This window comes from Salvelinus alpinus, chromosome 3, assembly GCF_045679555.1.
Source record: "Salvelinus alpinus chromosome 3, SLU_Salpinus.1, whole genome shotgun sequence".
In the NCBI taxonomy this organism is placed as follows: domain Eukaryota; kingdom Metazoa; phylum Chordata; class Actinopteri; order Salmoniformes; family Salmonidae; genus Salvelinus; species Salvelinus alpinus.
In genome coordinates this window covers 85,973,736-85,988,683 of record NC_092088.1, presented here as the reverse complement: position 1 = coordinate 85,988,683, position 14,948 = coordinate 85,973,736, and the positions used below count along the sequence as shown (strand labels likewise).

The following is a 14,948-nucleotide window of genomic DNA, read 5'->3' as shown; positions in this document are numbered from 1 at the left end:
GTCTGACCTGCCCTCTATATCTAGTCTGACCTGCCCTCTATATACAGTGGGGCAAAAAAGTATTTAGTCAGCCACCAATTGTGCAAGTTCTCCCACTTAAAAAGATGAGAGAGGCCTGTAATTCATCATACATCATACTTCAACTATGACAGACAAAATGAGGGGGAAAAATCCAGAAAATCACATTGTAGGATTTTTAATGAATTTATTTGCAAATTATGGTGGGAAATAAGTATTTGGTCAATAACAAAAGTTTATCTCAATACTTTGATGCTCCCTCCCTCTCCCTGCTCGCTCCCTCCCTCTCCCTGCTCGCTCTCTCCCTCTCCCTGCTCGCTCCCTCCCTCTCCCTGCTCGCTCCCTCCCTCTCCCTGCTCGCTCCCTCCCTCTCCCTGCTCGCTCGCTCGCTCTCTCTCCTTGCTCGCTCCCTCTCCCTGCTCGCTCGCTCGCTCTCTCTCCCTGCTCGCTCCCTCTCCCTGCTCGCTCGCTCGCTCTCTCTCCCTGCTCGCTCGTTCTCTCTCCCCGCTCGCTCACTCTCCCCGCTCGCTCGTTCTGTCTCCCCGCTCGCTCGCTCTCTCTCCTCGCTCGCTCCCTCTCCGCTAGCTCGCTCTCAATTAATCTTTCAGTGATTCATCTCTTCCTATCTCCTTGACTACTTCTCAAGAGTATTGGAGGACAATGTCCAACTATGGTCCCACCCCTCAGCCTTTCTTCACTGCATTTTGAGGAGGAGGAGAGTTTAGATGGAGCTTCTGTCTGTTGAGCAGATCTAGTCAGTACAGACTGGACCAGCCAGCTCCACATATGTATGTAGAAATAATGAACCCTCTTTCCTTCTCTCCCCCAGGTGAGGGAGATGGCTGCCACCACTCTGAGCGGTTTCCTTCAGTGTAACTTCCTGTCCATAGAGGGCCCCATGCAGAGCCACTTTGAGGCCCTCTGCAAGACCCGCCTGCCCAAGAAGAGGAAGAGGGAGCTGGGCTCCGTGGTGGACACCATCCCCTCTGGAGGTAGCCATGAGCAAAACACTTAACTCTAATTGTACCCATAAGTCACTCTGGATAACAGTGTCTGCTAATTGACAAACATGTTAGAGGTCGACCGATTTATCGGAATGGACGATTTAATTAGGGCCGATTTCAAGTTTTCATAGCGATCAGTAATCTGCGTTTTTGGACACTGATTATGGCCGATTACATTGCACTCCACGAGGAGACTGCGTGGCAGGCTGACTACCTGTTATGCGAGTGCAGCAAGGAGCCAAGGTAAGTTGCTAGCTAGCATTAAACTTATCTTATCAAAAAAAATCTATCTTAACATAATCACTAGTTAACTACACATGGTTGATGATATTACTAGTTTATCTAGCTTGTCCTGCGTTGCATATAATCGATGCGGTGCTTGTTAATTTATCATCGAATGACAGCCTACTTCGCCAAATGGGTGATGATTTAACAAGCACATTCGCGAAAAAAGCACTGTCGTTGCACCAATGTGTACCTAACCATAAATATCAATGCCTTTCTTAAAATCAATACACAAGTATATATTTTTAAACATGCATATTTAGTTAATATTGCCTGCTAACATGGATTTCTTTTAACTAGTGAAATTGTGTCACTTCTCTTGGCTTTTGTGCAAGCAGAGTCAGGGTATATGCAGCAGTTTGGGCCGCCTGGCTCGTTGCAAACTGTGTGAAGACCATTTCTCCCTAACAAATACCGTAATTAATTTGCCAGAATTGTACATAATTATGACATAACATTGAAGGTTGTACAATGTAACAGTAATATTTAGACTTAGGGTTGTCACCCATTAGATAAAATACGGAACGGTTCCGTATTTCACTGAAAGAATAAACGTTTTGTTTTCGAAATGATAGTTTCCGTATTTTACCATATTAATGACCTGAGGCTCGTATTTCTGTCTGTTATTATATTATAATTAAGTCACCGACTGAGCGGTGGTAGGCAGCAGCAGGCTCGTAAGCATTCATTCAAACAGCACTTTCCTGCATTTGCCAGCAGCTCTTCGCTGTGCTTCAAGCATTACGCTGTTTATGACTTCAAGCCTATCAACTCCTGAGATTAGGCTGGCAATACTATAGTGCCTATAAGAACATGCAATAGTCAAAGGTATATGACACACTACATGACCAAAAGTATGTAGACACGTGCTCGTCGAACATCTCATTCCAAAAAACCATGGGCATTAATATGGAGTTGGTCCCCCCTTTGCTACTATAACAGCCTCCACTCTTCTGGGAAGGTGTTCAACTAGATGTTGGAACATTGCTGCTGGGACTTGCTTCCGTTCAGCTACGAGCATTAGTGAGGTCGTGCACTGTTGCGTGATTAGGCCTGGCTCGCAGTCGGCGTTCCAGTTCATCCCAAAGGTGTTCGATGGGGTTGAGGTCAGGGCTGTGCTCAGGCCAGTCAAGTTCTTCCACACCGATCTCGACAAACCATTTCTGCATGGACCACACTTTGTGCACAGGGGCTGAAACAGGAAAGGGCCTACCCCAAACTGTTGCCACAAAGTTAGAAGCACATATTTGTCTAGAATGTCATTGTATGCTGTAGCGTTAAGATTTCCCTTCCCTGGAACTAAGGAGAACATGAAACCATGAAAAACAGCCCCAGACCATTATTCCTCCTCCACCAAACTTTACAGTTGGCACTATGCATTGGGGCAGGTAGTGTTCTCCTGGCACCCACGCATGGTGATAGGCTTGTGTGTGGCTGCTTGGCCACGGAAACCTATTTCATGAAGCCCCAGACGAACAGTTATTGTGCTGACGTTGCTTCCAGGCAGTTTGGAACTCGGTATCGAGTGTTGCAACCGGGTACAGACTATTATTATGCGCTCCTGCACTCGGCGGTCCCGTTCTGTGTCCTACCATGTCGCGGCTGAGACGTTGTTGCTCCTAGATGTTTCCACTTCACAATAACAGCACTTACAGTTGACCAGGGCAGCCTTAGCAGGGCAGAAATTAGACCAACTGACTTGTTGGAAAGGTGGCATCCTATGACGGTGCCACGTTAAAAGTCACACCTCTTCAGTAAGGCCATTCTACTGCAATGTTTGTCTATGGAGATTGCATGGCAGTGTGCTCGATTTTATACACCTTTCAGCAAAGGGTGGGGCTGAAATAGTCAAATCCACTAATTTGAAGGGGTGTCCACATACTTTTGTATATTTTGTGTATCTTAACTTTAAGTGGCACACTGGTGTGGGTATTAGAACATAGCTGTCTACATCCAACGGTCAATTGTTTACTTGGAACACAGTTGCCATGGTTGTGTTAGATAGGCTTCTAAAATGCATTTGTCTTGACCTTGCTGAACATGTTATAGTTCAGTTTTTCAATGCCCCCCCCTGTGTGTGTGTGTGTGTGTGTGTGTGTGTGTGTGTGTGTGTGTGTGTGTGTGTGTGTGTGTGTGTGTGTGTGTGTGTGTGTGTGTGTGTGTGTGTGTGTGTGTGTGTGTGTGTGTGTGTGTGTGTGTGTAGATCTAGTGAGGCGACATGCTGGAGTGTTAGGTCTGAGTGCCTGTATCCTGTCCAGCCCCTACGATGTTCCCAGCTGGATGCCCCAGCTACTGATGAACCTGAGCGTCCACCTCAACGACACACAGCCCATTGAGGTGAGGAGGACTAACACACACAGCTCAACGTCACTCTCCCTCTCACTCGCTCTCTCTCGCCCCTGAATCTCGCTCTCTCTCGCCCCTGAATCTCGCTCTCTCTCGATCCTGAATCTCGCTATCTCTCGATCCTGAATCTCGCTCTCTCTCGATCCTGAATCTCACTCTCTCTCGATCCTGAATCTCGCTCTCTCGATCCTGAATCTCGCTCGATCCTGAATATCTCGCGCTCTCTCGATCCTGAATATCTCACTCTCTCTCGATCCTGAATCTCACTCTCTCTCGATCCTGAATCTCGCTCGATCCTAAATATCTCGCGCTCTCTCGATCCTGAATATCTCGCGCTCTCTCGATCCTGAATATCTCGCGCTCTCTCTATCCTGAATCTCTCTCGATCCTGAATATCTCGCTCTCTCTCGATCCTGAATATCTCACTCTCTCGATCCTGAATCTCTCTCGATCCTGAATATCTCGCTCTCTCTCGATCCTGAATATCTCGCTCTCTCTCGATCCTGAATATCTCACTCTCTCTCGATCCTGAATCTCTCGATCCTGAATATCTTGCGCTCTCTCGATCCTGACTATCTCGCGCTCTCTCGATCCTGAATATCTCGCGCTCTCTCGCTCCTGAATCTCGCTCACTCCTGAATATCTCTCTCTCACCTGAAGATGACTGTGAAGAAGACCCTGTCTAACTTCCGGCGGACTCATCATGACAACTGGCAGGAACACAAACAGCAGTTCACTGACGACCAGCTGCTGGTTCTGACCGACCTGCTGGTCTCTCCCTGCTACTATGCCTAGATACCTGGTAGGACACACACTCCCATCCTAAAATGCTCACTCATTGTAGATCAATTCAAACGTTTGCTTGGGTGGAAACCTCACCAACACAAGTTACAGTACATTATAAACTACAAGGCACTTCCTCAAGGCACCAAGCATTAATCCAAGCGTCCATTTGGTCTCTCTTTAGGGCCCTGGTACAACTTTCAGATGGAGATTGTTATGTTCTCTTAACGGAGGAACGACACCCTGAATGCCCTCTTTGAGCCACTCAACAGTTCCTCACTCTGTTATTAGTCTGGGAAAGCCTCAGACTGAACAGAACAGGGCCGTATTCACAAAGCGTCTGAGTACAATTGCTGATTTAGGATCAGTTTAGCCTTTCTGATCGTATTGAATACCATTATATGGACATGGCGACCTGATCCTCGATCAGCAGCGCTACTCTGAGATGCTGTGTGAATACCAGAACAGACGAGCCTGCATGAGGGGAGACGGGCCTCACGTCCAGGTCCCTTCCCTCTGACCAGACCAATGGACGACACCTGGGTCGTTTTCTCTAGGCACCAAACGTAATGAAACGAGGAGGAACTACCTGGATGTTTCCTTAGAAAAAGGTTTTTGCTACGTTGTGCCGTAACGAATACAACCCTGTACCCTGAGGACCTTGAGAAGGGGGGAGGGGGGGAATATGCATACGTAATGAATGGATGGAATAAAATAGAGTTGTGTATTTGTTTTTAGCGCTCATTTACATTTCTACTATACTTAATATTTAAGGATAAACCATAGCATGGATGATTGATCTGCAGTTTGTAATATTACTGTAATATTACTGTACAGTTGATTTCTCTTGTTCTTTTCCTTTTTGTGTGTGTGTTGGGGGGGGGGGGGGGAGTGGAATGCTTGATGAAGATACCTGCAGGTTTCCCTCTATCTCTGGTCCAAGATGTAGTGCGTGTTCCCCCATTAGTGCACCACTACGCCGTAGGACCAGAGCTAGTTTCCCCCGTACTATTGCTCTCAGTACAACATCCCCTCAATGTTATCAACTCTGCACCAACTAACTATATTCTCCCACTAGAGCAAGGCTCTCCAGTCCTGTTCCAGGGGAGCTGCCGTCCTGTACGTTTCACTATGACCCTAATCTAGCACACCTGATTCTAAAAACTACGTGGTTGATCAGCTGAATTAAGATGGTTACAACTGGGGTTGGAGTGAAAACCTACAGGAGGGTAGCTCCCCAGGAACAGGGTTGGAGTGAGAACCTACAGGAGGGTAGCTCCCCAGGAACAGGGTTGGAGTGAGAACCTACAGGAGGGTAGCTCCCCAGGAACAGGGTTGGAGTGAAAATCTACAGGAGGGTATCTCTCCAGGAACAGGGTTGGAGTGAAAACCTACAGTAGAGTAGCTCCCCAGGAACAGGGTTGGAGTGAAAACCTACAGGAGGGTAGATCTCCAGAAACAGGGTTGGAGAGCACTGCTCTAGAGGATAGGAACCATATTGTCCCAGGTCTCCAGTGAAGTGTTCTTAGCCACAGTCTGTATGTGTTCAGATGATCGTTCATTATCATTAGATTAGGAGTGTTTCCCAATAGGGCCCTTTTCCTTTTAGTGCACTACTTTTGATCAGGGCCCATAAGGCTCTGATCAAAAGTAGTGCACTATAAAGGAATAGGGTGTCATTTGGGACATAACTTAGATTTTAACCTGGCACACACATTTACATACTTGATGTTTGTGTACTTTGTTTATCTCTGCTATATGCATATTTTATTATGTGTATATAACATGTGTATGTAACATAAATGCACAAACATGTTTATTTATTTGTTTGAAGTGCTGATTTTATTATTCTTAAAGTTGCTTGTAATGAAAGATTTTGGTTTGTGAGTAGATAGATTGTTCAGCTTGTTAGTGACAGAGCATTTGATGTAATCTGCTCTCGCTTGGGCAATGATGACTATGTAGCAGAGTGAGTGTGTGAGTGTGTGTTCATTCCTCAAGGCTATGTGCACGGTTTTCAGCTGATGAGTACAGTTTAATCATCATGGCATGTCTAAACCCCTCTCAAAACCCCAAGGGACTCATTTCCCGGACACAGATCTAGCTTGGTCCTGGACTAAAAAGCATGATAATTGGAGAGTCTCCATTGAAACAAAGCTTTTTAGTCCAGGACTAGGCTTGATCTGTGTCTGGGAAACAGGGCCCAAGGAATAGCCAAACATCCTGTCCACCACCTTAGCATCGCACCCCTTCCCCTCGACTCCTCAATATTACATTGTTCTCCATTCTTTTTTAAAAACCCTAGTGAGAGATTTATTTTTGGTTCAATATTTAATTTTCCATGAAGACTTGAAAATCTAGTCGCATTGGTTCAGTTTAGTACCTCACTCCTGTTTAGTGTAGTGCCAAAACTGCAGTGATTCAGTTTAGTACCTCACTCCTGTTTAGTGTAGTGCCAAAACTGCAGTGATTCAGTTTAGTACCTCACTCCTGTTTAGTGTAGTGCCAAAACTGCAGTGATTCTTTTTAGATGTACTGTTTTCTGAATAAAATAAAAATAAAATAATGGGTAATAAACTTTTTTGTGTGTGTCTTTGTGCTGATTGGTTCTGGGATGGCTCCTATTCAGTGGTATAAAGTATTTAAGTAAAAATACTACTGAAGTAGTTTTTGGGGGTATCTGTATTTTACTTTACTATTTATATTTTTGACAACTTTTACTTCACTACATTCCTAGTGAAAATAATGTACATTTTACTCTGTACATTATCCCTGACACCCAATAGTACTGGTTACATTATGAATTCTTAACAGGGCAGGAAAATGGACCAATTCACACACTTATCAAGAGAACATCCCTACTGCCTCTGATCTGGTGGACTCACTAAACACAAATGCTTCCTCTGTAAATTTTGTCTGGGTGTTGGAGTGTGTCCCTGTCTAACCCTAAATAAATATATTAAAACGTCTGGTTTGCTTAATTTAAGCAATTTGAAATTAATTTTACTTTGATACATAAGAATATTTTAAACCAAATACTGTTAGACTTTTACTCAAGTAGTTTACTGGGTGACTTTTGAGTAATTTTCAATTAAGGAATCTTTACTTTTACTCAAATATGCCATTCGTGCTCCCGAGTGGCGCAGTGGTCTAAGTGCTAGAGGCGTCACTACAGGTTCGAATCCAGGCAGGACCACAACCTGCCGTGATTGGGAGTCCCTTAGGGCGGCGCTCAATTGGACCAGCGTCGTCCGGGTTTGGCTGGTGTAGGCTGTCCATTGTAAAAAATAATTTGTTCTTAACCGATTTGATTAGGTAACATTTTTAAAAAGACAATTGGGTACTTTTCCACCACTGCTCATATTGAAGTTAGTCACAGCGACATGTATCCTCTATAGGGCAGCCGTGGTACAGTTCCTATACCTATACCTTCATATCAAGTACATACAGTGGGGAGAACAAGTATTTGATACACTGCTGATTTTGCAGGTTTTCCTACTTACAAAGCATGTAGAGGTCTGTAATTTTTTATCATAGGTACACTTCAACTGTGAGAGACGGAATCTAAAACAAAAATCCAGAAAATCACATTGTATGATTTTAAAGTAATTAATTTGCATTTTATTTATTATTATTCCCACATGCTTCAAGAGGGCCACCATTGTTCCTGTTCCCAAGAAAGCTAAGGTAACTGAGCTAAACGACTACCGCCCCGTAGCACTCACTTCCGTCATCATGAAGTGCTTTGAGAGACTAGTCAAGGACCATATCACCTACACCCTACCTGACACCCTAGACCCACTCCAATTTGCTTACCGCCCCAATAGGTCCACAGACGACGCAATCGCAACCACACTGCACACTGCCCTAACCCATCTGGACAAGAGGAATACCTATGTGAGAATGCTGTTCATCGACTACAGCTCAGCATTTAACACCATAGTACCCTCCAAACTCGTCATCAAGCTCGAGACCCTGGGTTTCGACCCCGCCCTGTGCAACTGGGTACTGGACTTCCTGACGGGCCGCCCCCAGGTGGTGAGGGTAGGTAACAACATCTCCACCCCGCTAATCCTCAACACTGGGGCCCCACAAGGGTGCGTTCTGAGCCCTCTCCTGTACTCCCTGTTCACCCACGACTGCGTGGCCATGCACGCCTCCAACTCAATCATCAAGTTTGCTGACGACACTACAGTGGTAGGCTTGATTACCAACAACGACGAGACGGCCTACAGGGAGGAGGTGAGGGCCCTCGGAGTGTGGTGTCAGGAAAATAACCTCACACTCAACGTCAACAAAACAAAGGAGATGATTGTGGACTTCAGGAAACAGCAGAGGGAGCACCCCCCTATCCACATCGACGGGACAGTAGTGGAGAAGGTGGAAAGTTTTAAGTTCCTCGGCGTACACATCACGGACAAACTGAAATGGTCCACCCACACAGACAGCGTTGTGAAGAAGGCGCAGCAGCGCCTCTTCAACCTCAGGAGGCTGAAGAAATTCGGCTTGTCACCAAAAGCACTCACAAACTTCTACAGATGCACAATCGAGAGCATCCTGTCGGGCTGTATCACTGCCTAGTACGACAACTGCTCCGCCCACAACCGTAAGGCTCTCCAGAGGGTAGTGAGGTCTGCACAACGCATCATTGGGGGCAAACTACCTGCCCTCCAGGACACTTACACCACCCGATGTCACAGGAAGGCCATAAAGATCATCAAGGACAACAACCACCCGAGCCACTGCCTGTTCACCCCGCTATCATCCAGAAGGCGAGGTCAGTACAGGTGCATCAAAGCAGGGACCGAGAGACTGAAAAACAGCTTCTATCTCAAGGCCATCAGACTGATAAACGGCCACCACTAACATTGAGTGGCTGCTGCCAACATACTGACTCAACTCCAGCTCACTTTAATAATGGAAATTGATGGAAATTGATAAAAAATGTATCACTAGCCACTTTAAACAATGCCACTTAATATAATGTTTACATACCCTACATTACTCATCTCATATGTATATGTATATACTGTACTCTATATCATCTACTGCATCTTGCCATCTTTATGTAATACATGTATCACTAGCCACTTTAAACTATGCCACTTTATGTTTATATACCCTACATTACTCATCTCATATGTATAGACTGTACTCTATACCATCTACTGCATCTTGCCTATGCCGTTCTGTACCATCACTCATTCATATATCTTTATGTACATATTCTTTATCCCTTTACACGTGTGTATAAGGTAGTAGTTGTGGAATTGTTAGGTTAGATTACTCATTGGTTATTACTGCATTGTCGGAACTAGAAGCACAAGCATTTCGCTACACTCGCATTAACATCTGCTAACCATGTGTAAGTGACAAACAAAATTTGATTTGATAATTGTGCAATATTAGATGGCACTTTGACTGGTTTTACCGTAGCCTACCAGGTTGAGAGGGTACCTTAATCCATCGAGGGCTAGGAGTTGGGTCTCAATGTACAAAGATACTGTACCCTACAAAGAGAGGGAATTCTAGAACGAGTTGGAACCCAATATTACCTAAATGTATTTCTAGACTAAATGTTGCAGCTTATCGCCCATGAGAATGGATTCGTATCCTTTTGATTCCGTTAGAATGAGATGTTCGAGCTAAAGGTTGACAGCCCGAGGCGGTAACTGGTACCCGCAAGCGCTGATGTTAAAGATGTACAAACATTAAATATAAATAGTGACACGAATATATACACAGTTAATAACATACATGAAGTACCAGTACCGAAACGAATATGTGGTTAGCTGACATGTAAAATACCTATCCAGGCCTGGTAAGATCTGGCATGCGTCAGCAACACCTAAGCAGGGGAACGCGCCCAGTACTGTATGTCATATCCCACGTCTTACCGATGTACTGAGCCCGGTCTTCGTCTTCTCCCGGATAAAACAAAAATGGATACATCACATCGACAATAAAATACACGCTCTTTTTGAATGATATATTGTGAATAAAAGTGCGTGTGGTTATAATGCATGCGGACGGTAAGTTGCCAATTCCGAATATGAAAATGTAACCTATGGGTTGTATAACAATTAGGCCTATGTCTATTTTCGCGTATTTGTCTTCTCTATTAGCGTTCACATCATTATGACAATGCCTTTATCATTTTCAAGTACGCCGCAATATTAGGTTGCATACAGAATATAAGTATCGTATATTATTGCTTCTGATTATCTGTGAAGGAATACTTCTTTTTTATTTCTAATGCCTGTAGCTGTGCTGGTGGCTGGATGGAGAGCAACACATTGAGTATTGTATTGGTTTTCATAACCATAATCAAATGACCATGATGACTCGACTATCATATTGAAATGGTTTTGCATCAGATCATTCACACGCACATACAGATAAATGCAGATGCGGTAAGCCTGTATGTTTGACTAAGTAAATGTGATCATTTTAGAATTCCATGTACATTTTCATTATCGATAGGAGTTGCAGCTTTTGTGTAGGACTATTGTCGTCATAAGCTCAGCCACATTCTATCATTCTATCCAAATCTATTGTGTAAACATAATAAACATATATTAAACACCCTCGACAATAATGATAGAAGGATTAGATTACTGTGTAGGCTACACATTTTATTTGTTTGCTCTTGCTTCAGCCTAGGCCTATTTAGACTTCAGTGTTTGTCTGGCAGGAAGGGAAGGGCTTTTCCCATTGAAAGATCAGAATTATTATCATTCACAATGGTCCTCATAGATGTCTTTCATTGTAATAATATGGTGTTGTACTAAACTCAGATTCCTCTGTTTCTATGTAGAAATATGGGGTCTTTCCCATGACCAAGGGGACCATGTCAATGGAGGAGACAGCAGATACCTTCGCCATCCTGTTCAGTGAAATGATGTGAACACCTGTGAGGCTGTTCTCCAGTCTTTACTAACCCAATGGAGAAACTCCATTAAAACAGCTTTTTAGTCCAGGACTCGGCTTAATCTGTGTCCGGGAAACCAGCCCTATGTGTATGATGAATGTGACCAGTCTGCCATCAGTCTGCCACCACCACACCTACAACAGCAGCCTGGGCCCGAGGTGCGTGGGTTGAAAAGAAAAAGACACATTTCTGTGGAATGTAAGGAATATGTATCAGCCATCTTCTCCTCATCCCTCTAGGTCCTCCTCCTCTTCCTCCCCTGGCTGGGCCCTGATCCACACGGCTACCCTCACTTCCTGCACCCTCCTCCTCATCCTCATATTCTTTTTGGGTTCTTACGGCAACCTGGTGGTGTTCCTCTCCTTCTTCCACCCGGCCTTCCGCAAGTTCCGCACCAACTTCGACTTCATGATCCTGAACTTATCATTCTGTGATATGATTATATGTTGCGTGACTGCGCCGATGTTCGCATTGGTGCTTTTCCTGGACTCAGGTCAGTAGACTGTATTTACCATAGAATACCATTCTGGAACTTTGAGGATTCATAACATAGCCTCTATAGTCATTTCATAGGATCTCTATGATATTTACTTCGTTCTGTTCTTTGCTTAGATCTTGTCTCTTGCTTCAGCTAAGACACTGGGCCCTGTCTGTCCCCGATTAATAGATTTTTGTTTTGGGTGGCAGGTAGCCTAGTGGTTAGAGCGTTAGAGCATGTTCGAATCCTAGAGCCGACAAGGTGAAAAATCTGTTGATGTACCCTTGAGCAAGGCACTTAGCCCTTATTGCTTCAGGATTGTAGTTGATAATGGCTGACCCTGGCCGTGACCTCACTTTCCGAGGCTATCTTGGGTAGTTGGTATATGCCAAAAAAAACAGTTTTCTAATTCACATGCGTATAATACACACTTGTGTGAAATAGGATGAATATAATCACCCACCTAATTATTATTATTGTTCTGTTGTGTGCCTATTTGAGTTCGCTTGGCTTAATAAACCAATAGCAAAGTCCCAAAACTGCAAGCTGTTCCCTTCTAGCACTCCAGGCAGACTCAACCAAATGATCCAACTATTTGAATGTATTTTTCCAAGTTTTTGAACCCTGGTCTGATTCTTGAAGGTTTGCAAAAGTCTAAAGAGTAAACTTTTTTTTTGTTCCAGGAGGAGGGGGTGGCGTGTCAAAGACTTTTTGCTTCACCTTCCACCTGACCAGCTCTGCCTTCATCATCATGTCTCTGGAGACGGTAGCTGTGATCGCCCTCCATCGGCTCCGTATGGTCCTGGGCCAGCAGCCCAACCGCATGGCCTCGCTCCCCTGTACTCTGGCTCTCACCGCCCTCCTCTGGACCTCTAGCTTTACTATGGCTGCCCTGCTCACCCTGCGAGCCTACCCCATGAAGGAGGGACCCTGCCTGCCTCACTTCGGCCTAACGGGTGGGCCTGCAAGGGTGGTTCTATATGTCTACCTGGCAGACTTTGCCTTCTGCGTGGCGGTGGTGTCTGTCTGCTACCTGATGATCGCTCAGACGCTGAGGAAGAACGCACAGGTGAGAGGGAGGGAGGGATGGATTGGATCGATAGATGGATGAATGACATTTGATTTTCGTGTCAGGTAAATCACCTTAGCGACCCACCCCTTGCGGGATTATTTGACACGTTTTTAAGAAATTTTAGTCACACTTAATTTCTTATAACTTGCTATAAGCATGTATAAAGCGAAATAATGTTATGTCTCTCTATGCTAAGTGGTTGTTCCCATCCTGTCCCCAGGTGAGGAAGTGCCGCGTCATCACTGTAGACGCCACACGCCCGCCGCTACCACAACCCCCTCCCCCGCTCATGGCGGCCGGCTTAGAGAGCATGCAGTGTGCCGTCCAGGTTCCTTCACTCTACCGCAACCAGACCTACAACAAGCTCCAACACATTCAGACTCACTCCTACACTAACAGACCCACCAGCCAGGGTCTAGTACCCGGGGCTGCCCAGGGAGCTACCTGCTGCCAGCTTGTCTCTACCGTCAACCTGGCCACAGTTAAAGACTCCAAGGCTGTAGTAACCTGTGTGGTGATTGTATTCTCTGTCCTTCTCTGTTGTCTCCCCATGGGCGTCTCCTTAGCCCAGGACGTCCTCTCTCCAGAGAGCAGCTTCGCTCACTACCAGTTCGAACTGTGCGGTTTCGCGCTCATCTTCCTCAAGTCGTGCATCAACCCATTCGTGTACTCTCGCAACAGCGCCGGGCTCCGCCGGCGCGTCCTCTGCTGCCTCCAATGGGTGGCACTTGTGTTCCTCTGCTGCAAGCACAAGACACGGCTCCATGCCATGGGGAAAGGCAGTCTCGAGGTCAACCGTAACAAGTCCTCGCACCACGAGACCAACTCTGCCTATATCCTCTCACCCAAACCACAAAGGAGACTGGTGGATCAAGCCTGTGGACCCAGTCACTCCCGGGACTGTGCCCCCAGTCCGAGAGCTACGGGCGGGCATGGTGGGCGTAAGCCCCGGCCCCCTAGTACCTCCACTCCCATCAACACCCGTATCGAGCCCTACTACAGTATCTACAACAGCAGCCCCTCTGCAGGACCTGGCTCCCCTACCAACAGTCTGCAGCCTGCTGCCAACTCCTCCTCCTCCCAGGCCTTTGGGTTCAACAAGTCCTACGTTGCCATGCACTATCACATCCACCAGGAGGTGCTGCAGGACGTTGAGAGTACCTCAGCCCATAAGATACCCATACCTTCAGTCTGACTAACCACCATGATTGATTGATTGGATCCCTTCAGTCTAAACTGATGAATAACCTTGGCTTAAACCTGAAGACTTGTGTTGGCTCGCCAATCTAATGCCAATAGGCTTTAGTTCAGTGGGCTAACATAGTCTTGTGGTTCTGCCGGACTTTGAGAGCACCTCGGTGCATCAGATCTCCATACCTTCAGTTTAACTTACCACAATGATTTATACATGAATTGATTTGTTTATTGATCAGATACTGTACTTTGAGTGTAACCTAGCCACCATGCTGAAACTGGAGAGGGATTGGGCGTTTATAGTTCAGGGATGCTAACAGTTACTATAATATTATATGACTATTACCACAAGACACCAGAGAGTAAACGGTACTAATTGTCTGAATATCATGTGGTAGTGAACTGTTAGAGGTAAAGAATAACCCCCATTGACTTGAGAATATAAAATGGAAGATCTCTTAGTCCAGAGTGAGAGAAACAGTACTGATCCCATATTGTTATTGATGTTACTGAAATAAGTGGAATCAATTTTTACACTGACATGACATTTTTCATATTGTACAATTTAGATGGTCTTTCTCGTCATAATAATACTGTATTTGTGAGTCTCATACATGTTCTATGATATCAGTAAATGTTTTGCAAGTGCAATGTGTCCAGTGCACTCCTGGCAAAGAAAATATCTAAATTGAAGATCCAGAAAGGTAAACACCTCTTATGGTCAACTCCTATCAACCTGCAACTCACTGTCCAAGCTTTTGTCATGTCACACAGTGATGTCCAGTACAGTGGTTCTCAACCCCCAGACGTTTCACCATGTTGTTGAACTAACTCACC

At 45.3% G+C, this 14,948-nt stretch overlaps 2 protein-coding genes and 1 long non-coding RNA gene across 4 annotated transcripts in view; 2 read left to right on the top strand and 1 right to left on the bottom strand.

Annotated features, from left to right (window-relative positions):
* The window catches only part of LOC139571470 (proteasome activator complex subunit 4B-like), a 106,550-nt gene extending 99,537 nt beyond the window's left edge, over positions 1 to 7,013 (top strand). For both annotated transcript variants that reach the window (XM_071394386.1, XM_071394385.1), the window contains 4 exons: positions 848 to 1,010; positions 3,511 to 3,644; positions 4,314 to 4,455; positions 4,621 to 7,013. In XM_071394386.1, coding sequence (XP_071250487.1) covers positions 848 to 1,010; positions 3,511 to 3,644; positions 4,314 to 4,448 — 432 coding nt within the window. In that variant the 3' untranslated portion in view covers positions 4,449 to 4,455; positions 4,621 to 7,013. The remainder of the gene's footprint in view (positions 1 to 847; positions 1,011 to 3,510; positions 3,645 to 4,313; positions 4,456 to 4,620) is intronic.
* On the bottom strand, positions 6,668 to 7,227 carry LOC139571474 (uncharacterized). The gene is made up of 2 exons (XR_011674304.1): positions 6,920 to 7,227; positions 6,668 to 6,869 (listed from the first exon to the last, which is right to left on the bottom strand). It is a non-coding gene; the product is annotated as an uncharacterized lncRNA (long non-coding RNA).
* A 2,969-nt stretch (positions 7,228 to 10,196) lies between these two features.
* Positions 10,197 to 14,762, top strand: gpr75 (G protein-coupled receptor 75). The gene is made up of 5 exons (XM_071394388.1): positions 10,197 to 10,468; positions 11,254 to 11,525; positions 11,607 to 11,860; positions 12,529 to 12,914; positions 13,138 to 14,762. Exons 2-5 carry the CDS (start codon positions 11,452 to 11,454, stop codon positions 14,110 to 14,112), a joined length of 1,689 nt encoding a protein of 562 aa, XP_071250489.1. The 5' UTR covers positions 10,197 to 10,468; positions 11,254 to 11,451; the 3' UTR covers positions 14,113 to 14,762.
* The last annotated feature ends 186 nt before the right edge of the window (positions 14,763 to 14,948 follow it).